Genomic DNA, 24,257 nt, shown 5'->3' with positions numbered 1-24,257 from the left:
CTCTTTGCCAATAGCTATGTAAAGATCTTGTAATCACAGTTTAGCATGGAGATTGGTCTGTAAATTGATACTTGTATAGCGCACTACTCACCCGCAAGGGTCTAAAGGCGCTTGTACGAATACCGCTGTGGAACCCATCCTGGCTTTCCCTGTGAGGCGTCCACTCCTGGGCACCCCCAAGGTGGAGGCCAGGCATCCTTAGCCTTGTGGGGGCCGTTGTGGAGATTAAGCAAGCTATTGCCCAGAGTTGCAGAGTGGGACTCCATGATTGGAATAGGCACCGAGGTGAGAATTATCAGGTCCGTGGAATTTTGAGCCCAAGACCCGCCGAGGCGGAGAATTGAACCCTGGTCCCGGGCTAGACCTCTGCATCAGGGTCTGCCGCTCTAATCATTGAGCCACACTTCTCCACTAGTCTGTAGGACTCACAGCGCAGTATTATGCAAATTGTAGCTTCATTCCACGATTTAGGAGGGAGTTGTCCTCTTATGAACATATCATTGAACAAATTGGTGAGTTCTGGAACCAATACCCCACACAATACTTTATAGAATTCATTAGGCAAAGCGTCCAGACCGGCTGCCTTAGCACTTTTCAAACTCTTAACCACCTCTTCGACTTCCATTTCAGAAAATTCCGCATTTAGCTTTCCTCTTTGTTCTTCTGACAGAGACCTAAGGAGGTTTATCACTGAAGGGGGTCTTGTATTCAGTTTTGCTGATTCCGTTCCTGCATGCCCTACACGTTGAACATTTGAGGAAACCTTTATTGCTATTCAGCCAAGTGCCTGTAGTTCCCACTTCTGGGCTGCTGGAAACCAAACAATTATTCATAGACCTGGCTCTCTTATAAGCAATACTGTGGGAGCAGGTGACCCGATTGCCCAAGACTGGGTCACTGGTGATTAGTGCTCAATTCCTTTTCACGATACTGTGAATGGTTTGATGTTGACTGCTGTACGTGTAAATCAACCTGGTCTCATTTAGTTCAACACTAACTGTGTTCCTTTTGCTGCAGGTGCTATTGGCCAATAGCTGCAACCTGCCATGAGAATTAGCTCTACTCATTGCTTTGTCTAAAAGATCAATTTTGTAGCCTCTTCTAAAAAATCTGGCCTTACAAGCTATTTGGGCCTCTCTACAATCCATGTCCGTGCTGCATATTCTCCTGAAAAGGAGCATTTCTCCGTATGGTATGCTTCGTATGAGATGGGCAGGATGATGAATAGAAGCATGCAACACAGCATTGCCGGCTGTGGGTTTTCTGAAAAGTTTAGTTTCCAATTTACCATTACAAATAAAAATCTCAACATCCAAGAAAGATATTGATGTGGCACTGATTTGACTAGTAAACCCAAGATTCAGATTATTGTCATTTAGATTTTCTATGAACTGAATTGCCTCGCTTTCCAAACCATCCCAAACAATCAAAAGATCATCAATGTATCTCTTCCATTTGACAACTTTAGAACCCATAATGGTCGGGTAATTGGGTATGAGGACCTGTTCCTCCCAGTATCCCATATGAAGACAGGAGTAACTGGGAGAGAAACAGGCCCTCATAGCCACACCCCTGACCTGCTGAAACAGTTGGTTGGCGAACAGAAAAAAAGTTATTTTCAAGACCTAGATTAATCATGGATAAAATCATTTTGCTATGTTCATTCGAACAAGAGGCTTAAATAATGTTGCACTGCTTTTAAACCATTCCTGTGGTGAATGCTTGTATACAGGGAGGTAACATCTAGGGATATCAATAAATAGCTAGGTTGCCATATAAAATCAGCAAGTTTTCTTAGTAAATCCCCTGTATCTAGGACAAAGAATGGCAAATTTTTAACATATTCTTGAAGAAAAAAGTCTACATATTTGCTGACATTATCTAAGATGCTGTTACAGGCGGAAATGATAGGCCGACCAGGTGGCTTAATACAGTTCTTATGTATCTTCGGAATGAAGTATACTACGGGCGTGACTGGATGTTCTTTTTTCATAAACTTAAATTCCTCCATGGATATTAAGCCCATGCTTCTTCACGCCATCAACTTCGTATATATACAATTCCAAGCCTGCTGAACTTCACTCAAATGTATCCTCTTGTAGCAATCTCTATCGTTGAGTTGGCCAAGGGCTTCTTCCATGTACATTTGTCTCGACCAAAGCACCACATAGCTGTCCTTATCAAACTGGCGGATAATGATGTTCTCATTATTTTGTAGCTTCTTGATCAATTTATGATATTCAAAGTCACAATAATGATGTTTTTTGGAAATCTTAGTTTGTTTCAGATATAATGCCCTGAGTTCAAAAGACACCCTGTACTGGTTGTGCAGTTTTGTGTAAAAGAGGATATTTACGGAGTTTGAGCTTTCGCACATATTTAAAAAGATCAATTTTTGCGCCGGCATAATCAAAATTGCTTTTTGCACAATAAACCCAATGTTCAAAATTCTAGTTTCGTTAGGAGTTAGTGGCATGTCAGTCAAATTAACAACAGTTTGCGCATCTTCTTGCGTGAGACTTACTTGCGTTTCCATTGTCTCCGCGGCTTTTTGATAGAAGTTTTGTTGATTGCGCCTCCGTTGTTTGTTGCATCGCCTCCTTGCTCTGCGTTTGTAGTAGGTGCTTTGTTTGTATTTACACCTCGTGCACCGGAACGTAGGGTCTGTCTCCGATCTTGTTGGACCACTTCGAGCTCCTGTGCCAAGGTGAATTTGGGAAACCCCAGCCTCTGTGATCTCTGTGGTTCATTGTCTGATTCACTATCTATATTGGAACTCAAATCCGAGACCGACGAGACCTCTGCGGCTTCAGCACCAACTGATTGTTTCGGAGTGGTAGTTTTGGCAGATGTTTTTTTGTTAGCCTTAAGGTTATTATACTTCTTGGCAAAAGTAAATATTTGGCTGTGTTACTGGTCCAGGCGATCTCGCTGGAATTTATATGTTTTGTTCTTTTTGATTACTTCCTCCTCCCGTTTTAAACGTACTATGATTTCTTCCCGATATTTCACAATCAGAGGAGTACTTGGTAGTTTCTCAATCTCACTGTTCAGTGCTTCTATCTCCGCTTGAAGTGCAACCCGATCGCTCTCCGTGTACTTAATCAATATTTCTACTAAACGCCGAAAGGACTCCAGGTTGCTCTCTGCCATTCCAGTAACATGCGAGGGTCTGGATTCTCATATGGTGGCGCCAACATGATTCTTAAGCCACGTGGGATCCTTCCCACCTCCAGGCATCTCTTAAGGGAACAATGTTTCCACCATTTAGCCTGCTCAGTTTTACTTGCTTTTTCAAGTGCTTTAAATAATTCTTTTATACTGCATTGCGATTCCTGCGAAACGCCAGATATCACAGTTTGTACACATTCCCCAGCCGGGGAATCGGCAAACATGCCTTTGGCTGCTTCTTCGCGTCCCTTCAACGTGTCTGCGGACATGGTGTATCAATGGGCAGTTAAACTTACAATCGGATTCCGTCTTCAATCAGTATCTCAGTCGGAATCTTGCACTCTCCACACAGGACCTTCAGCGGAGCTCCAAATGCGGGCAGGTACTAACGGTTCAACTCTCGTCCTCGGCCAGCCGACCTGGAACTGCTCCGTAATGCTTCTCTGCCTCACAGCCTGCACTTCCGCTTTCCCGGGGCAACCGCGGATTCTCCTGTTCGGAGCGAAAAGGGGATTCCGAGACTTCGGGATCACTGCTTCCTGCCGTGCGGCCCAATTCGTGGAGGGGTTATCGCCAGTTCGAGGAAGCAATCTCGAAAATTATTTGTGGCAGAAGGACATCTTCAACAATAGTAGCAGCAAAGACGAGGCGAACCTAGGAACTGGTGCGTTTCAAATTTATTCAGAGCCCAACACCAAAAATCGTCATAACGCGTTTCAGCCTAAGGAGGCCTTGATCACATGACAACGTTTAAAAGGGCGGGATACTCCTTTTAAAGTGCAACATGACATATGATTGTAGCAGCTTCCGCATAAACATAGAAAACATACTGCAGTAATCACTTGTGTAGGGCAAAACTTGCATTGTAAAAGATGCGATTAAAACAGTTGGTTAATCAAATAGCCATAGGTTTAAGTGAATAATATCACAAATGACCGCAATTTAGAATAGATATAAAACATATAAATAAATGTTTAAAATATAAATATTCCTTGAGATTGCTGATAAAAAAAACCTGTTAGCAATAAAACCAATATAAACCACATGTCTAAGAAACAGTGAGGTTAGTAAAATCCTGTTAAAATCAATAAATAACTAGGATATGCTATCATCTCACAAACTTATTCTCAGAACGTGCATGTAAGTGGTACCAACTGGCTGGTCAAAACCACCATGTTCTCACTAAATGTAAAGAGAACAATATAAGATAAAGCCCAAGTGGGCAAATGCCTGTTGTCATATTGGTGTTAAAAGACAAATGTGCAAATTTCGCAAATACATACAGTCATGAAAAATAGTGCAACCCTGTGGTAAAAAATTGATGACAAATGTAGTACATCTAAAATATTTAAAATTGACCTAAATGGTCAAAACGAAGAAGCAGCTCATTACTATGTACAATATGACAGGCAAAATTTAGTTATAATTCACAGGTAAGTGAAGCAATCCTTACTAGCGTTCAGACAGTTAGGAGTCTTAGTATCTAGGAGAATAATGTGTCTAGTCTCGAATTTCCGTAGCAGTGCCTCACAGTCACCACCTCTCCTCTGAGGAGGGACTGTGTCAATTACAAAATACCTAAGGTCTATAGGATTTTTGTTGTGTTATCTTCTTCATGGGCGTTCGCTCCCACCCTATAAGTGGCTCCCAGCATTCCCAGCGTGTTCTCACACTTTTAAAGGGCTCCAGTTTCTGACTCCACAGTGGTGTCTTCTGGGAAATGCTGTTCGTTTCCGTCATATTTAAAATCCTCCAGTGGATTTTATGCCTGTGACCCACTGGAGGGTTGTAAGAGACAGTCCTGTAACAGTTCGCTAAAGCATCAAATCCACTGGAGGATTTTAAATATGCAATATGGCAGGGCAACTTGTGTGGTGATATATATATATATATATATATATATATATATATATATATATATATATATATATATATATATATATATATATATTCCACCCAATAAAGCCACAATAGGTCCCGCTTCTTAGACGTGAAGATTGTCCTGCAAGGTAGCGGGCCTCAAATATCCAACAAAGAGCTGCAATAATCCTCAGTACCAGTATTTCTGAGACGATCAATTCCAGAGCCGACACTATTTCTGTACAGCGTATGTTTATTCACACACGGCAACAAAGTAACACCCAACGCGTTTCGTAGTGAACACGCTCCGTGATCCCGAGTTAAGCATATGCTCACTCCCTGCTACATTTAAAGAGGCAGAGTATGTGTCTCATTGACATAAAGAAAATACTCTGCATTGCTGGATGTATATCGACAAAATAAAAGCAGTGAAAGTCTGTATTATTTACAAGGACTTAAGTTGTGGCTTTAGTAAATTCATTGTATATTGTTTTTAAATTCTAGAGCGTACAATGATATTTTAAGCACCTGAGTGGCGTTGTTGCCAATACAGATTTTTGCACATTTGTTTAACGGTTTCAATAACCTGCATTTGCTTTATTCGTGCGCAGCAACTGTTAAATGTCTGGACTGCAGCTAGCGTATGGAGAAAGTAATAACTCACACTCCATCGCGCTTAGGTCAAAATAAAAGCAGCAGTTGTTGATGAAGTTATTCAATCGAGGATGTTACTAAATTATTTTACCACATCAGTTAAGCCCCAGTGGGCAAAGCAGTGCTTCTCATTCCCATGCTGATCTATTCCGTGCATGAGAAACTGAACATTAAAGTTATTGACACACGTATACACTCATTTGATTGACGCCTAGTGCTTCCAACTCAGCCAAGTGGGCATTATAGTACTTTTTTTACAACCATTTAATGCATGGAATAATGTAATATTTCTGATCATGTGTATGGACTGAACATATACTATAGGTCACAACCATAAAATAGCATCATACAACAAAAGCCACAGTGGGCATACCAGACACGTTCTTCATATTGGACAGAGATAATATTGACAAAAAAGCCACCTATGTACAGTGTCCATATAAAAGATATAACAGCTCCCCTGCTCTTTCAAACAATTTTATTCTGAAACAAACAAAAAACAAAGCTTTGATTAAAACCACAGTTTTACAACACACAACGTTAAAAAAGGAATCGGCCTATACAAAGGAGAAAGGGTTAAGTATGCAGAAAAATTTCATCACCCTAAATATACAGCCATTTTCTCATCCATATTCAATCCGTTCGGATAGGCAGTATTATATTTGATAATCATTTTGAACTCCCGTCTTCTTAACTCCATGACTCTATAGCCTCTTCTCCCACGTTTGGGGATATTTTCAAGTTCAACAAATTTCAATAAATTGCTGTTCTGGGTATGGTTGGTTTTAAAATGGCGCGCCACCGGATAATGATTGTCATAATTCCGAATGGTGCGCATGTGTTCCAATATACACTTCTTTGCCTTATGAATGGTGCTTCCTATATATGCCAATTTACATGGGCAAAGAAGAGCATATAATACATACTCAGAATTGCAAGTAAGATGCTGGTCAATCAGAAATGGTTTTTGGTCAGCAGATAGTTCAACTGACTTACAGCTACTGCTAAAACTTACAAGCCTTACACTGATTACATGTGTAAAAGCCTTTAATAGTACTCTTTGGTTTCTCAGAATTGTTATTGTTAATTGTGACTTATAAAGCGCTTAATACCGGCAGGTGTCTAAGCGCTGTGAGAAGAAAGCTACAGTGACCCCAGGTGACTATGGCCCCTGACTGGATGGAATTAAGCCCAGGCTTCAATGAAGAGGAGGGTCTTATCGAGGAATGACATAAGCAATCTTGTATGGAACGTGCTTTCCTAAAAGTTATTCTAGGGTTTTCGCCAATTGCTGTTACTAAATGAGGGGCCGTATTTAACACATTCCAATGTTCCTTTAAACATCTATTTTTATTTTTTTTATTTTAAGGTTCCAAGCTTGATTGTTGAATCTACTGATGAACCTGATTTTCTGTTCCTGTGTCTCTTTTGAATTAGGACATAATACATCATTCCTATCAAGTATCATCACCTTGTCAACTGCTCTTTGAATAGTTTTATTACTGTAACCTCGTTCACTGAATCTTTGTTTCATAAGTTTTACTTCATCACAAAATCCCTTGTTGGTACTGCAATTCTGCCTGGTGCGCATAAGCTTGCACTACGGAATGCTTTCAATCAGGGAAATAGGATGGCAACTATCGGCTCTCAATAAATTATTCCCTGCCGTTGATTTCCTGAACAGCTGACTGACTAGCCTGTTATCCTGAGTGGTGAGTCTAAGATCAAGGAACTCAATTGTCTCCTTATCAGTGTGGCTGCTGAATGAAAGTTAAAGTGAATTGTCATTTAGAATGGAAACAAACTCTAGAGCTTCTTCCTGTGTTCCATTCCAAACACAAAAAATATCATCAATGTAGCATACCCAGAGTACGGCATGGGTTTAAAAAGTCCGATGTTGTTGACTACTTGCTCCTCCCACCAGCCAAGGTATAATCCTGCGAAGCTGGGGCCGAATCAAGTACCCATTGCCGTCTACTGGGCCTGTCTATAGATCATGCCATTGAACACAAAAACATGACTTGTGAGGCAAATCAAGATCATTTCAATGATCATCTCAGTATGTAATATGTAAGAGACAGATCTCTCTTTCAAAAAATGTCTACATGCATCAGTTCCCAAATTATGGGGGATGCAGGTATAAAGACTACTGACATCCAGACTAAGGAGAAGATATTCTTTTTTCCATTCTATATCCTTGATACATCTCAAAACTCACCCGTTTCCCTTACGTACGAAGGAAGTGTCTGTACTAGTGGTTGGAGAAAATGATCGACGTACTTCGACGTGTTTTCCAGCATGCCCCCCCTGGAAGAAACAATTGGTCTTCCAGGTGGATTAATGGTATCCTTATGAAGTTGACTTGACTTTTAATCCTTTCCCTTCTATTTCAAACCTACCCTGTTATTCTATTCCTTGTTACCCAAGTATTGTTGGAGGTGGTTGGATTATTGCAAATCTTAGGAAATGCATTTTTGCACCACTCAAGCAGGCGGCACAAGTAGGTAGGCAGGCACCATACTTTTCTGTTTGCAATGACGTTTGTATGGCAAGATTGTGTGTATTTCTAGACTTGGCTCTGTTTGATAATTAAAATGAGTGAAAAAAATAAAACCATAGGATGTCATATAATATGCGTTTTTAAAAACGAAATGTGCTTACCCTCTTGATAGATGTATGACTTCAAACCCACTGGAATCAACAATATAACTTTCATCTGTAGGTTTTGGCTATACTTTAGTTTTTTGGCAGCATTGACCTAAATTGTATGTCTGCACTTTGCAAATGGTTGTGCATCAAGAAATAATGATTTGGGGGTTTCAAACTTTGTAGCAAGATGTTAAACCTGTTACTTTCTGTTAATATGTATTAATGTCATAAAAAATATTGAAAACCTGTTTTTATTTAATTTGAAACATAAAGGGCCTTATTACGATGTCGGGCGGACTTGAGTCTGCTCAATATGGTATCAGTATGGGAACCGCCTGACCCTTGGTCGGTGGTTCTGCATACCTAATTACAATGCGACCGGACATGGTGCGATCGCAACCTCCCATTTCACTATGGGAGCTTGTACTGCAGCCGTAAACCGGCCATAGCACAAGTTCTCGTAGAGAAATGGGTGCTTGTGTAAATCACTGCACTGTGAAGCAGTCACCTCAGGGTGTCTGCTCCACCGGTGCTGGGATTCACAGGATACCATAGATTCCCCCTTGGCCCCCAACCGGAGGCGTTGGAGTGAAGGGGAACCAGCTAAGGGTCCCCAATGTCATTTTCCGACAGGTTTTCCATGTCGGAAGGCCCGACATTGAAAACCTGTCGGAACCAGACATTGTAATCAACTGCGGAAATGCTGTCCATTGGGATTACGTGCTGGTCTCCAGCCTTCTCAGCCCTTGGAAGGACACCAAAGATTTTAGTATCAACTACGTTGCTGACATTTCTTCAATAATCCTGGGAATGCATCTGATATAGCTAAACTCATCGTTAACTCCCTGGTGCCTCTCCTTATTCCTCTTCTTGGAACCTCTCTTCTTGGTAAGTTTCTATTTTCATGTAATTTATAATAAAAAAAAGAAAATTCCTATCCTACATTTTTGTATGTTAATTGCACAGAGGTTTATTAATGGCATCTTGCCTGCATATGTGAAAAATAAAAATATGCGCTTTAAGGCAGTCTCAGATGTAAAATGTATTCCTTTTCAAATTTAAGCATAAACCTAAACTGCATGATTTTCTTATTTTTCAGCCAATTTAAGATTAGTTTGTAAACATGACCCTAGATCCATTCTATCCGATGCAACATAAACATAATATGAGCATTATTTATTTTGGGAGGACAGCTTTCTATTTGTTAACTACTTTACAGACAGATGTATTTCAAGTAGAACTGTGTTCTGTGGGATCAGTCTTGTGATGAATAGCTGTGCATTAGAGGCATTTATTTACTTTGAAGTGTTTTTAAAAGTGCTACACCTGGGATCCCTGGAACAGAAGAAACTAAACATGACAAAAGTTCTAAGAATTGAAAGTTCAATTCGGGCCGAATGCGTAGGATGAACCTAGATCTGTTATTCTTCTGTCACTTCCTTGAAGAAGTTGAACCTAGTTGAGTTTTTAAATCTCCTTTAAGGTGATGCTATAAAAATAAACCCCATGTTGATCATATTGTAGACTTCTTTTTGTTTTCTCCTTTTTAGTACTTGTGTTCTTAAAATAAACCAGAAACCTTCAGCTCCCTTTGCCATACTTGACATTTATTTGGTTAGCCAGTTTTACTTTCATTCAGCGCATTGTTCCAGCATGTAAACTTCAAATTGAAAAGTAATTTTAACAGAATAAAACCTGTGGTGTAAAAATATAAATATTTAATTTTCACTTTTGTCATATTCGAAATTCTTGTGTGGCATATTGTTTAACCTAAATGAATGTCTTGTTGCGGTATTATGGTTAGAATTAGTGACGGGCATTTCTAGTCACACACCTTTAACATTAACTGTTGGAAGTGTAATCCTGATTTTAATAAATCATTTCCCAAATGTTCTTAGTAACCTGTGCTCAATGAGAAGTTTCTCCATAATCAATAAACACTATTTTGTAACTGCAAGGGTCTACATTTTCTGGAGTAGGCTTTGACCCATGGATCTCAATTAATTCAATCTGGTCGGTAAGACCACTGTCATACAGGCTTTGTTTAAGAACCATTTGCAATGTTTGTCCTTGGTCAAATATTGAATAACAAGTAATGATTACAAAACTTCTCACAAGGAGATATTTCTTTTGTACCTGAAGTTCGTTTGCAGCAGATTTCCTTTCAGTCTACCTTTTTTAATGCTCTGAACTTCATCAATATAACTTATTTAAAAAACTCTGATTTTCCTGACCGTGATGTTTGGCACTGCAATCTTTCACCTTATTGTAAGTGCATCTAGAAAGAATTGTTTTATGTATACATTTTGGCTGTGTAATGTTGTCAAGCTGACACTCCTATCAGATAATACTTGGGAATACAGCTTTTAATATATAGCTAAAAGATGTTGAGTGCTCCAATTACAAGTAAATAATTTGAATTGTGCTCCATAGAAATGAAAACAAGAACTCATCTCATTTAGTCATTAATGGAGACATCAATTTATCAATAAACTAGATGCATTACTGTGAAGCTGCCCCTGAATATGTGGAAACAAGTTTATTTGTTGGAACTCTTATTTGCAACAAGATATTCCTCTCAATTGTAAATTGTTTATTTGTGCAGGATTTTCTTTTGACTTTATCATATGTACTGGTCGACTTGAAAAGCCTGATTATTGACCACTTTTTTCTTCTATTTTGGGGGGCATTGCAGGTGATATTCCTTCACTGAACAATACTTTGAACAACCATCAGCTTAATCACCTCCAGTCAATCTTGAACAACAATCAGATGTTTCCTTTGAGGCAACAGCAACAGTTTATTCAAGGGTACCAGAGTCTGCAGGGGATTCAGGGAGTGGCCCCACCTTCTGGACCACATACTGATCAAAATCCTATGGCATGTCTGTTTCAGAACTTTCAGGTGCTGTTAATTGGTCTCTAATTAAAATGTTGTTGATATTTGGTTATCTGTTCAAATTACACCTTGAAATATGTTTTGGGTTAAATATAAGTCTCCTAAAAATGTAACATCTGACGGCAGATAAGAGAAAACCAGGCCCATATTTGTCCTGTTGTGGCTATCTCTCTCTAATACTTGTCAATTTAGTTAGTAAAAACAACATTATAATACTTTTTCTTAGCATTCGTCATAATTTAGCTTATGCAGCGGGTCTTTTCCTAGAAATCACTAATGCGGCATATTACACTCTGCCTCTTACCTGTTCCATGCGCCTCTGTTCTAGTAATTTTAGAATGTGTTAAATAATCAGTGGTGAACTATAAACTGTAGGTTAACCAGTCTACTCCTAATTAATTGATAAGCAGGACATGCAGAAAAACAACCAGTGCTGCGCTCGCTCATTGTTAACTACCTTGAATTACTGGGTGACCATAAATCGATTCACCCTCAAATCTTAGGAGGAGCCTCAAAGGAGTATATCCATTAATTTTTACACCAAGATCGATTTGCAGGTTTTATATATATTTTTTAACTTTTTAATACTTTTCATTTAAATCTTTCTATACAACACAAAAACTGTCATTTTACTCGGGGTGAGCATCAGCTTTGCAAGCATAACATGTAAAGCTATGCACAACAGCATTATTCCTGTCATGATTTTTTCTTGCCTTATGGAGTGTGACTGTTACCTGTCGGGTCTAGTCCTTCCCAAGACCCCCATACATAAGACGCCATGTAATAGTATTCTTTGGGTCTCCAAAATCTCACTTTTATCTTCTGCAGGATCTTTGGAATCTTCAAAGTGCCGACTTGATCATCCCAAGTTATGTATCGCATAATTAATCCCAGTTTTATTGTTTTATGATTTATTTTTTTATCCTTTTCCTATTTATTGTTTCTAAATAAAAAAACATGCCAGCCAATGCATGTTTCGCGATACACCGATCACTTCTTAAGGACAAGAAACTCAGTGTTGATTCTGTTCTCTTTGTTGCTTTCATTTGGTCATTGTCCAAAGTAGCGTTCCAGTATTACAACAGATTTAAACTAATCAATATAGTTAGGAGTATGTTAAATTGTAACTTATCCGACTTCGTAAAATATCAATTGAAAAGAGAACTGTTCACAGTTGCTATTAAAATAAATATGTTCATAGCATGTGTCATTGTAGATGCACATTATGCATACCCCTGCCATCTAGCATTGGGCTCGGACGTTGCAAGTTGTTTTCATTCAAAGAAATCTCTGAGTCGCAAGGTCTCCTGTGATTACTCACTTAGTAGGGAAGGCACGTGGGAATCAACTCCATTATTAGATTGTTTTTCTACATTGTAGGATTCTGACTGATAGACATGGATGTAGAATAGCCTGCCCTTTGTGCTTGGACCCTGAAACACTTCTTAGCATGTATACTTCTGATGTTAAGGGAAGACACCTCAGTGATGAACATTCTGGTGACACCTCCATTAGTATGTGACAGGCCAGCTTAAGCTGCATGTTTGATGGCATGTGTGGCTGTAGATATACATGCTTTGCATTCTCCTGCCGCCTATTGTTGGCTCCAGATGTGTGCAAGTTGGTTGATTTTCTTCGAAGAAGTCTCTTAGGTCACAAGGTAAAGTGACTCTTCCTCTCGGTAATATTGCGCATGGGCATTAACTCTATTGTTAAATTGTTTTCTTTGTGCCATCAGGTTCGGAAGTGTTCTTCAGCACTCCATTTCCTTCAGTTTGTTGATTACTTCTTTACTTGTCGAAAACAGAAGTAATCCCTAAGACTCGATCGTCAATTCGGCAATCTCCAGTTGCTCGCTTCGGGCAACCCCTATTCGGGCCTTTTCCATTTGGGACTTTTCCATTCGGGCCTAGTTTTTCTATCTCATCGGATTCGACCAACAATGCAGTGTTGATGAATTGAACTTCATTTTGGTTCTGTTCAACTGCCACGCAAAATACCCAAACACAGACCTTCATCTGGTTTGCAACCTTTGTCCCTCTCCTGGCCACAACATAGAAAATTGTGAGGCCTGCCGATCTTTTTGATGGAAGAAACATTGCCGGGACCATCAGGGGTGTCAGAAAGAGATGCGGTGTGTAGGCCTGGAGGAGACACCCAACATCTTTGGCGTACATGATATTGAACACACGGAAGAGGAGCTGCACGAGGCTCCTGCAGCAGAGTAAGAGGCCTTTTCCATGTTGGACTGCACATCCGAACCTAAGATAGTCTGGGCTGCAAATACAGGATTTGTCTTAGGCACACCGCTCAGTGAGAACAATGTCCCTGCCCAGCTGACTAAGAGACATTCGGTCTCAACCGAAATTACGGCTCCTGGGCCACCTCTGCCCTCAGGCCATGATCTGCACAGAGTATCTGCTAAGGATGCTGCGCCCTCGAGCCCAGCACCAAAAGCCAGGTTGAAACATACTACATTGATCCGACTAATCTGTGTGTCGAGTTAACCAGCTGCTGCATCAGCACCGAGCACCCATTCCTCCTCCTCCTTCCTCTTCGGCTCCAACTACTGTGACACTGAAACAAAAAAAACAAGTTCACTAAGGAAACCATTTAGTTAGGAACTGGAACAGATCCTTGAAACTTTAAGGAGAGGCTTTGATCTTAAGCAGAATTGTTACATATTCAGCTTTCTGCTGGTCGTATTTTGGCAAAAACTGTTCAATCAGCGCCTGTTTAATCAAAATGTCAGCTTTCTTCTGAGGAGGGCGTTGATATACCTGTACCTCCTAAGAAACTGAAAAAGGGTATTACAACTAGTCCTTTGCAGTCACCTTTGCCAGATTACTCTCCACCTCCACTATCTCCCTCACCACCACCTTCCTCACATCACTCTGTTAGTGACACAGGAGACATTATTCCACAAGGTTCTCCACTTTCTGATACTGGGGATTAGGGAAGGGGATGGCGATGATCTGCAGCTCACAGATCCATGGGACTACTATGACAGAACCTCCTGTCGATAATGAGCCAGACCTTTACACAGCCATCACCCTGGATAATGCAACATCCTTCCAAGCACTTGTAGCTAGGGCAGCTGCATATCACCAGCGCCAGGTCCCCTTGCACAAAGTCCCCATAGAGGATGATTGCCTCTTTGAAACAACATCCCATGCTAAAGGGTATGCTTCATCACTCAGATGACCTCTTCAAAGGTCCAGTAGGAGCACCCATCATTACACCACATGTAGATACAAAATGTGGACCCTCAGATCCACCTTACATAAAGCACAACTTCCCCAGACTCCCTGGTGGTTTCTAATGCCCACAAAAGAGCAAACTTTCAGACATCAGTAGATGCCCTCCCACCTGATAGTGAGTCTAAACTCATTGATGTTTCGGGGAAAAAGGGGGCAGCACAGTCAGTCAACAATTGGTGTATCGCCAGTGGTCAAGAGTTATTAACAAGGTACGACAGAGCCCATTGGAATGAGATTGAGGACCTCCTCAAACATCTTCCTGAAGAGTACAAAAAAGAGGCAATCAAATTGTACAGGAAGGAAAATTAATACAAATAACTCCATCTGATGGGCCCATGATTCTGTGGACACAGCCACCAAAGGCATAAATAAAAGCATACTGCTACGTAGACATGCTTGCCTACCTATATTGGGCTTTAAGCTAGAGGTACAGCAGACACTCCTTAATGTCCCTTTTGACCAGCAACATCTGTTAGGTCACCAAGTTGACCAAAAACTAGAATAAATGAAGCACACATGTTGCCAAATCAATTGGAGTGCTTCAAATCCCTGACTGCTCGTGGTTCCTTTTAACGCCCCATATAAAAACAGGGCAATAAAGCAAAATCATCAGATGCCTCTCCCTCTTCTTATAATCAACAGCATTACACCTCCCCCTCAAGAAGATATTTTAGGGGCACATATAGAGCAAATAATTCCAAAGAGCATGGAAGTGGTGCCTCCACTGGTGCCACATCCTCCAATTCCAAACAGTGATTCACTTTTCATTCCCCTTGACCACTTAAAATCTGTCCAGGGCGATTACAAGTTTTTTTCCCCCATCTGGAAAACCATAACAGGTCAGCGGGTGCTGAATATTATCCAACTGGGTTATTGTCTGGAGCTCATCAAAACACCTCAAAACATTCCACCACGCATGCACATACTTTCCAAACAGCACCACACCTTGCTCAAACAGGAAGTACAGGCTCTCTTGCGGAAAGGATCCAAAGAAACAGTTCTTGTAACACAGTAAGGTTCAGGAGTATTTTCTATACTTACTCCAGTATTGGAATTTCATAGATTCCCATGTGTTAGATTTGGAGGTCTCTAGTTGGCACAGGTAGGTACTTGTGACACATAGGGACCCTTGCCTCTAGTCAGGATAAGGGGATTACACTCCTAAAATAACCCCTGCTCACCCCCTTGGTAGCTTGGCACGAGCAGACTCGGTGTGCAAAGCATTGGTGACCACATACAGCAGTAACCCAATGACAACACTACAGAGGGACACCACACAAAGTTTTATATAAAAAATAAGTATACTTTATATAGATTTATCAAGCTCCTGGTTGACACACGCAGTTTGGAAAGCACTCTAGCAGCTGCGTAAGGCTCAACCTGTTTCTTGAATCACTGGTACGGGCAGCATCCGCCTGCAAGCAGAAATAAATGCAAATCACTTTTTTGCCTGATGCGTTTAATTTATTCACTTCTTCAAAGTAAATACCATGGTGAACACTCCCCCATCGCTTTTAACGTCTATTTAACATCTGCCACGCCCAGATGGGCTGTCCGAATAGAACTGTGGTGATTTCGAGGAAATGGAGTGTCCGAAATTAAGCCTCGGATGAAAGCACATTTCTTGTAAACTCTGGATGAGCCTGCACAAGTGTCACTGTCCTCAATCCAGCGCAGTTGCCCCATGATCAGGTAGGTAAATATCAAGCCTCATGGGCCCCAATGTTCGCGGGGTGGTGCCCTTCCGACGGCCGTGCAGCCGCCAAAACATCAAGCTCCTGGTTGACACACGCAGTTTGAACATCACTCGAGCAGCTGCGTAAGGCTCAACCTTTTCCTTGAATCACTGGGACGGGCAGCATCCGCCTGCAAGCAGAAATAAATGCAAACCACTTTTTTGCCTGACGCGTTTCGTTTATTCACTTCAAAGGCAATACCATGGTGAACACTCCCCATCGCTTTTAACGTCACGAGCAGACAGGCTTATCTCAGAGGCAGTGTGTAAAGCATTTGTGACCACATACAGTAATCCAGTGACAACACTACAGAGGGACACCACACAAGGTTTTATACAAATAAGTATACTTTATATAGATTTACCACAAGACCATAAACAACAAAAATACACAGTACTGTTACTTTAAGATGGTAGTTTTAGCTTAGTTAAGTTCAGTTCTTAAGATGCAACACTTTGCGTCAATGTACCTTACGAAGCGTTGCGCTTCCACGACAAGCAATGTCACAGCGAGGGAAATGCGGCAAAGTTCAGGTGCAAAGAAATAAAGACGTGAAGATCTTCCTGGTGCGGCACGCTTCTCCGGGGATGCGAGTTGTTCTCGGTTCGATGCGTGGACTGCAGCGGCGGCACCCTTGTTCAGAAGTGCGACGGCAACAGCTTCAGCTGCGACACTCTTCTCCCATGTTTGCGTGAAGCTTCTGCATGATGCGACAACTACAGCGGTGACATCCTTGTTCAGAAAAGCAATGGCAGCAGCTCTGATGGCAGTGCCCTTCTCTGGGGATGCGAGGCGCTTTCCTAGATGCGGTGCAATGTGACCGTTCCAGCGGCGACACCCTTATTCAGAAGTGCGACGGCAGGCAGCAGCGAGGGCGACGCGCTTCCTCTTCGTTGCGAGACGCTTCTCTCGATGCGGTGCAGTGCGACAACTCCAGCGGTGACACCCTTGTTCAGAAGTGCGACGGCAGCAGCAGCGACGGCGGCATGCTTCTTCTTCGTTGTGTCGCGCTTCCAGCTCCTTGCGACACGCAGTTCCTCAGAAGGCCCAAAACAGCAGCCGGCACTTCCACAAGAACGCTAGGGAGCTAGGGTTTGAAGTCTGTTGTCCCTAAGACTGCAGCAGGAGGCAATCTCTTTTCCAAGCACTTGGAGATCCTTCACAAGTTGAAAGCAAAGTACACAAAGTTCCTTTCTCCTCTCTTTGGCAGTAAGGCAACCACTGCAGGTCAATCCCCTAAGCAGCACTTCAGCTTAGGAATAGTCTCTCCTCAGTTTCTTCAGGTACCTCTCCTCAGCAGAGGTTTCTTCTTGTTTGTCCAAAAGTGATCTAATTTCTTGGGGTCAAGGTCCCAATACTTATACCCCAAAATCCTTTGTTCTCTGAGGGGAGTCCAAACCTGTTCTGAAGCACTTTGTTTACAAGACTCCTGCTTTCCTTTCACAGTGCAGGAAAGAAACATCAGACGCCCCACAGGAGGTGGAGCCAGCATTGTGGAAGGCAAGTACAGTCCTGGAACACTTTGTTGACAGGACTCCTTCTTTTCTTTCAGTGTGCAGGGCAGAGACATCAGCCCCACCCCAGGAGGTGGAGCCAGCATTGTGGAAGGCAGGCACAGCCCTATTTAAGGTCCAGGTGCAACTCCTCCCTCCCATCAAGATGCAGATCTCTCTATTCACCACTGGGCTGACTCATCCTGTCGCTTGGAATTCCCCAGCCCTGTCATTCACAAACTCAAGACAAGGAATACACAACCTAGCAGAGGCAGGCTTGAAAGGTTAGACAAGAAAATACCTACTCTTCAAAAGTTGGATTTTTCACACACAGAATGTTAAAATCAACTTCACTAAAAGATGCATTTTATCATTCTGAGTCCAGGCATACTGAACTCTAATTTCTTCCATGTTCTCTGACTCAGTTAGGATTATAACATGTGACAATTCTAACAGCCCACTCTGGCCTATGGAGAACAGGTAGCCTTGCAATAGTGAAAAACGAAACAGGCTGTAATTCACTATTAGGACATGCCACACACACCAAGGCATGTCCTACCTTATACTTAAAAATGCACCCTGGCCTTGGGCCTACTAAAGGGGTGACTGATATGAAGGAAAAAGGGAAGGTTTAGGGACTGGCAAGTGGGTGCACATGCCCAGCCAGCATGACAGTACCAGACCGCACGCAGGCTCTGCAATGGCAGACCTTAGACACATTTTACAAGGCTGCTTCTGTGGGTGGCACAACCAGTGCTGCAAGCCCACCAGCAGCATTTGGATTTACAATCCCAGGGCACACTCAGTGCACTGTACTAGGGTCTGACAAGTAAAGCAAATAGCCAAACATGGAACCACTGATTAATACATCAATTTACATTAGGGAGCACTTGCACTGTGGCACTGGACAGCAGTGGCACAGTGCCCAAAGCATCTAACACCAGCAAAAATACATGAGAAGGAAACAATGGAAAGGAGACCCACGCCAATGATGCCAGGTCTAACACAAGTCCCCTCCAGCTGAAATGTGCTACCCTAACTCCTGGCAGTTCTCATCACTAAGGGAGAAAAATCTGGACAGACCATCAGCGTTGGCGTGTTCTGTACCAGGGCGGTGTTCCACCGTAAAGTCCATACCTTGTATGGAAAGGGACCACCTCAACAGCTTTGTATTCTCACACCTCATCGGCATTAACCATCTGAGGGGCCTGTCATCTGTCTGAGCCCGGAGTGAGTCCCAAACAGGTATGGTCTCAGCTTCTTCAGTGCCCAGACCACAGCAAATGCCTCACGCTCAATAACACTCTACCTCTGTTCCCGTGGAAGTAACCACCTACTGATGAAGGCTACAGGTTAATCTAAGCCCTCCTCATTCATCTGTGACAAAACAGCCCCCACACCATGCGCTGAAGCATCTGTCTGAACTATAAACTCTCTTGAGAAGTTGGGTGGCAGGAGCACGGGCGCCATGCACATAGCAGCTTTCAGGGCCTAAAAAGCTTTCTGACAGGTGTCAGTTCAAATCACTTTCTTGGGCTGCTTCCTGGAAGTCAACTCTGTCAAGGATGCAACAATGTTGCCATACCCCTTGACAAACCTCCTGTAATACCCTGTGAGTCCTAAAAAGGCCCTCACCTCTGTCTGGGTTTTGGATGTCTACCAAGCCAGGATGGTTTCAATCTTGGATTGTAGGTGCGCCACCTGGCTCTCCCAACTTGGTGTCCCAAGTACACCACGGAACCCTACCCGATCTGGTACTTACTCGCCTTGATCTTGAGGCCTGCCTTCCGCAGTGTCAACAACAATTCCCAGAGGTGGCGCAGATGTTCCTCCCAACTGGCACAGAACACTGCGATGTCATCCAGGTAGGCAGCACTGAACTCATCCAGTCCAACTAATACCTGGTTGACCAACCTTTGAAAGGTGGCATGGGCATTCTTCATCCCAAAGGGCATACCTCTGAACTGGAAATGCCCATCTGGTGTGGAGAATGCTGACCTCTCCTTTGCCCCATCAGTCAAGGCGATCTGCCAGTACCCAGACATTAAGCCAAACGTGCTGAGGTACCGTGCAGCCCCTAGCCGATCAATGAGCTCATCAGCTCTGGGGCTGGGGTGCCCGTCAGACTTCGTGACTGAATTGAGCCCTCTGTAGTCCACACAGAACTGGAGTTCTGGTGTGGCACCTGGCGCTGCAGCATTTGGGACCAGGACCACTGGGCTGGCCCAAGGACTGTTAGAGAACTCAATCACCCCTAGCCAAGCTTCTTTGAGACCTCTTCTTTGATGCAAGACCTCACCCTGTCAGTTACCCTGTAAGTTTTGTGCTTCACAGGTAAGCTGTCTCCTGTGTCCACATCATGGACGCACCAATCTATGACACCAGGAACCAGGGAGAACAGATCAGAAATCTGTCCCAGCAACTGGCGGCAGTCATTCTGTTGTTAATGGGTCAGGGTGGAAGAGAGGTTAACACCATCCACTGACCCATCTTGTTGCTCTGTTGCAGACAGGAGGTCAGCAAGAGGCTCAGTCTCCTCCTCCATTCCAGCATCTGTTGCTAAGAGCATGCCCACTTCAGACCTCTCTAAGTGGGGCTTAAGGCGGTTGACATGCAGGACCCTCAAGGGGTTCCTGGGAGACTGCAAGTCCACCAAGTAGGTAACTGGACTCTTGCGCTCCACAACCTCAAACGGTCCGGCCCACTTATCCTGGAGGCGCAAGGCCCCACTGGGGCCATGACCCACAGTTTTTGGACAGGTTGAAGCTCTACCAGAGTTGCATTCTGGTCATACCATCTCTTCATCTCTTCCTGGCTGGCTTCCAGATTCGACTCAGCGAGTTGTCTGAAACGCCTAGTCTGTTTCCTGAAGGCCAGCATGTAGCTATATTCATCCTGGGGAGGTTTCCTGGGAGATTGCTCCCAGCCTTCTTTGACCAGACTCAGAGGTCCTCTGACCGGGTGTCCATAGAGAAGCTCAAAGGGACTGAATCCTAGAGATTTCTGTGGCACCTCCCGGTACGCAAAGAGTAGGCATGGTAAGATGACGCTCCTCTTACGCCTCATGGGTTCCTCAAGACCCATTATCATGTCCTTCAGGGTTCGGTTAAACCTTTCAACCAACCAATTTTCTTGGGGTTGGTAAGGAGTGGTGAACTTGAAAGTTACACCGCAATCCTGCCACAGGGACTTAATATACTTAGAAATGAAGTTGGTCCCCCGGTCAGACACTACCTCGCAAGGGAATCCCACTCTAGAGAAAATTCCTATCAGTGCTCGTCCCACCACGGGGGCCGTCACTGACCTCAGAGGTACGACTTCCAGGTACCGGGTGGCATGGTCCAACAAGACCAGACTGAACCTGTTGCCCATGGCTGTCTTGGGTTCCAGTGGCCCCACAAAGTCAATCCCCACCCGCTCAAAGTGGGTACTAACCACAGGGAATGTCTGGAGAGGAGCCTTGTGCTTCCTCCCACTCTTTCCACTTGCCTGGCAAGTCTGACACGTTCTGCAATGAGTGTCTGAAATCTTGCTCATTTGGGGCCAATGAAAGTGGGTGACAAGCCTCTCAAAGGACTTGTTCTGCTCCAAATTACCTGCTAATGGCACATCATGAGCTAGCCCCAGTAGAAGGCTCTGAAGCTCTGGGGTACCACAGGCACACGGGCTGACCCAGGCTCACTATACAGGAAACCATTCTCCCAGTAAATCCAGTGTGATCCTGACTGATCACCTGCTGCCTGGCTTGCTGCCTGTTGCTGTTCCCGGCAGAACTCTTCCCTGGAGGGGCCTCCTTCTTGCTGTCAATGGGTCAGCTCAGGCAGATTCCCCCAGTTTAGCTACTTGTTCCCCGGTAGGCTCCAGGGCATCCCCCTCAGGGTATACCTCCTCCAGGGCCGTGGGAACTTCGTGGGCCGGTTTCCCGTGCCCCGGCCACTTCTCTCTAAGGGAGGTTCCTGGGCCTCCCTCTCAGGCTCCAGGTCCTCTTGAGCCCCACCCCACTGGCTGCCACTGACCGGGTGTTCACGCACGTCCAGTCAGGCAGACCCACCATCTGCAAGCGAGTACTCTTCTCCACCTTTTCCCAAGGAGAGCTCTGAATCGTTCCTCAACAAACAGTCTACAGGCATGGCGGGCCTCACAGCTACCTGAAGAGTACCAGAGATCTCCCTCCACTCAAAAGGGAACCTGAGCCATTGGACAATGACTGTATTGTCGGCGGCAACAACTCGACACAATGTATGAGGGACAATCTGCTCTAAAGACACCAGGTGACACCTGACAGCTGTCACACTGGCTCCTGTATCTCTAAGAGCCGCCACCTTTTGGCCATTGATGGTCATCCACTGCCCATATTTCTTAGTGTTCCTGGGCAGCTGAGTTTCTGAGACCATCTCACAGTCTCCTAAAGAGACGAGGGTCATCTGTGCAGGACCCCACCCACCTTGGACATCAATTTCCTCCCCCAAAGCTACACTAGACATCTGCTGAGGCGGAGCACAAGTGGGTGCTGGTTTACCAAACAGGCGGCACCTGGTATAATTCGCCCTTTGACTCAGGTTGCCACACTTGTAACATTTCAGGGGTCTCTGTGGAGCATGACTACCTGTCGGGACCCCTTGCTTTCTCTCAGGGGGAGGCTGGGAAACTTTCCCTTGGGGACTCCTTTGGGACCCTTTGCGGAACTCCTTTTGTTTACACTTGTCCCCCCCACCCCACTCTTCTGCTGGGGACCCTGCCCACCTTTGGCTGAGTCTCCCATGTGACTCTTGTGGACCCGGATGCTCACCCAGTGGTCCGCCTCCTCAGCAAGCTCCCTATGGTTAGTCAGCTTGCTATCAATCAGGTGCTGGCGCAGCTCTGGAAAATAATTATCAGACAAGTGCTCCCATGCAATTAAATCAAAGAGACCTTGAAAATCATTAACCTTGCTGCCCTTTACCCAACCATCTACTGCTCTGCAAAAGGAAGTGACATATTCCACCCAGGTACTGTTTTCTAACTTCTTGCACTTCCTGAACCTCTGTCTATAGAGTTCAGGAGTCAAACCATACCTAGACAATAATGCATCCTTCATGTGGCTGTATGAATTGTGGACTTCAAAAGGCAAGTCTAATAGTGTGTCCCACCCCTCACTAAGGAACCTTCCCCTCAACCCCGCTCCCCAATCTCTCTCAGAGACCCGAGGGGGAACACATGGCTACCTCATAGGCTCTGAACCACTGACCAATGTCATCATTTTTATAAAACTCTTTCACCACATCTTTGGGCATATAAACCCTAGCTTCCACAGGTGCTGGCGGTATGCTGCCACCAGAGGGAGTAACCTCTAAACTTTTGGTTTTAAACTCCCAACTCCCTCAAAACCTTTTCATGCTCACTGTATTTTCTTGTCCTCTATATCCAATCTCCTATTTTCTATCTCCAGTTGCCTATTCACCTTGAACTTGATCATCTCCATTTCATGCTTCCTGGATCTCTCTCTGTCCTCCAACTCCTCTGGAGACAAACTCCTGCCAGAAGCACTGCTATCTATAGGGGAAGGTACCTTCCTTCCTCCTGAGCCCAATGGCTCTGCCTGTTGTACATCTGCGTTGTCCCCCCTTCCTCAATTTCAGGGGTTTTCCTTGCTTCTACCCAGGCCCTCAGCGCCTTGTAGAATTCTTCCTTCACTCTGAACCCAGAGGTGGAAACTTTGAACTTTTTGCAGAAGTACTTAAGCTACCTTACTTTGTAGCTTTCCAGTTTCTCTTCTTCCCATTCACAATCAATAGAAGCTATGGATTCTGTATCCTCCATTATAACTGAAACAGGCATCTTTCAAAAATAGAAAATCCAAAAAGGAATGTACCAAAAAGTATGTGGTTGCCTTATGGTCTGCACTCACTAAGTAGTGTTCACCAATCACTGTACATGAGTCACAAATACAAGTCCAGAATCCTCACCGCTGACCACCAATGTTAGGTTTGGGAGTCTCTAGTTGGCACAGTTAGGTACTTGTGACAAATAGGGACCCTTGCCTCTAGTCAGGATAAGGGGATTATACTTATAAAATAACCCCTGCTCACCCCTTGGTAGCTTGGCACGAGCAGACAGGCTTATCTCAGAGGCAGTGTGTAAAGCATTTATGACCACATACAGTAATCCAGTGACAACACTACAGAGGGACACCACACAAGGTTTTATATAAATAAGTATACTTCATATAGATTTACCACAAGACCATAAACAACAAAAATACACAATACTGTTACTTTAAGATGGTAGTTTTTGTCCGGAACTGCTCCACGGAACTCGGTTGTTGCTCACAAGGGTCCACCTCCAAATGTCACAACACCTCTGGTATAAACACACAGAGGCCTTGAGCCATTAGGCGAGGGATAAAAAGAACCAGGAAGGGAAAGGGAGGGGGTCAGCGGGGAAAGGGATATACCTGCAACGACAAGAACATATATATATTAATACATAATCAGCCACTGTCTACTCTCATTAGGTCTCACTAGCACGAACCATAGGTACCTTATGGTATGGAAGAA

At 43.7% G+C, this 24,257-nt stretch overlaps 1 protein-coding gene across 2 annotated transcripts in view; it reads left to right on the top strand.

The window, feature by feature from the left end:
• The window catches only part of MBD5 (methyl-CpG binding domain protein 5), a 563,198-nt gene that overhangs the window by 211,212 nt on the left and 327,729 nt on the right, over positions 1 to 24,257 (top strand). For both annotated transcript variants that reach the window (XM_086957256.1, XM_086957255.1), the window contains exon 7: positions 11,030 to 11,238. In XM_086957256.1, the coding sequence (XP_086813382.1) occupies positions 11,030 to 11,238 (209 nt within the window). The remainder of the gene's footprint in view (positions 1 to 11,029; positions 11,239 to 24,257) is intronic.

The sequence above is a fragment of the Lissotriton vulgaris genome, chromosome 2_1, assembly GCF_964263255.1.
Source record: "Lissotriton vulgaris chromosome 2_1, aLisVul1.2, whole genome shotgun sequence".
In the NCBI taxonomy this organism is placed as follows: domain Eukaryota; kingdom Metazoa; phylum Chordata; class Amphibia; order Caudata; family Salamandridae; genus Lissotriton; species Lissotriton vulgaris.
Note: the sequence above shows the minus strand (reverse complement) of the source record. Positions and strands in the feature narration are given on the sequence as shown.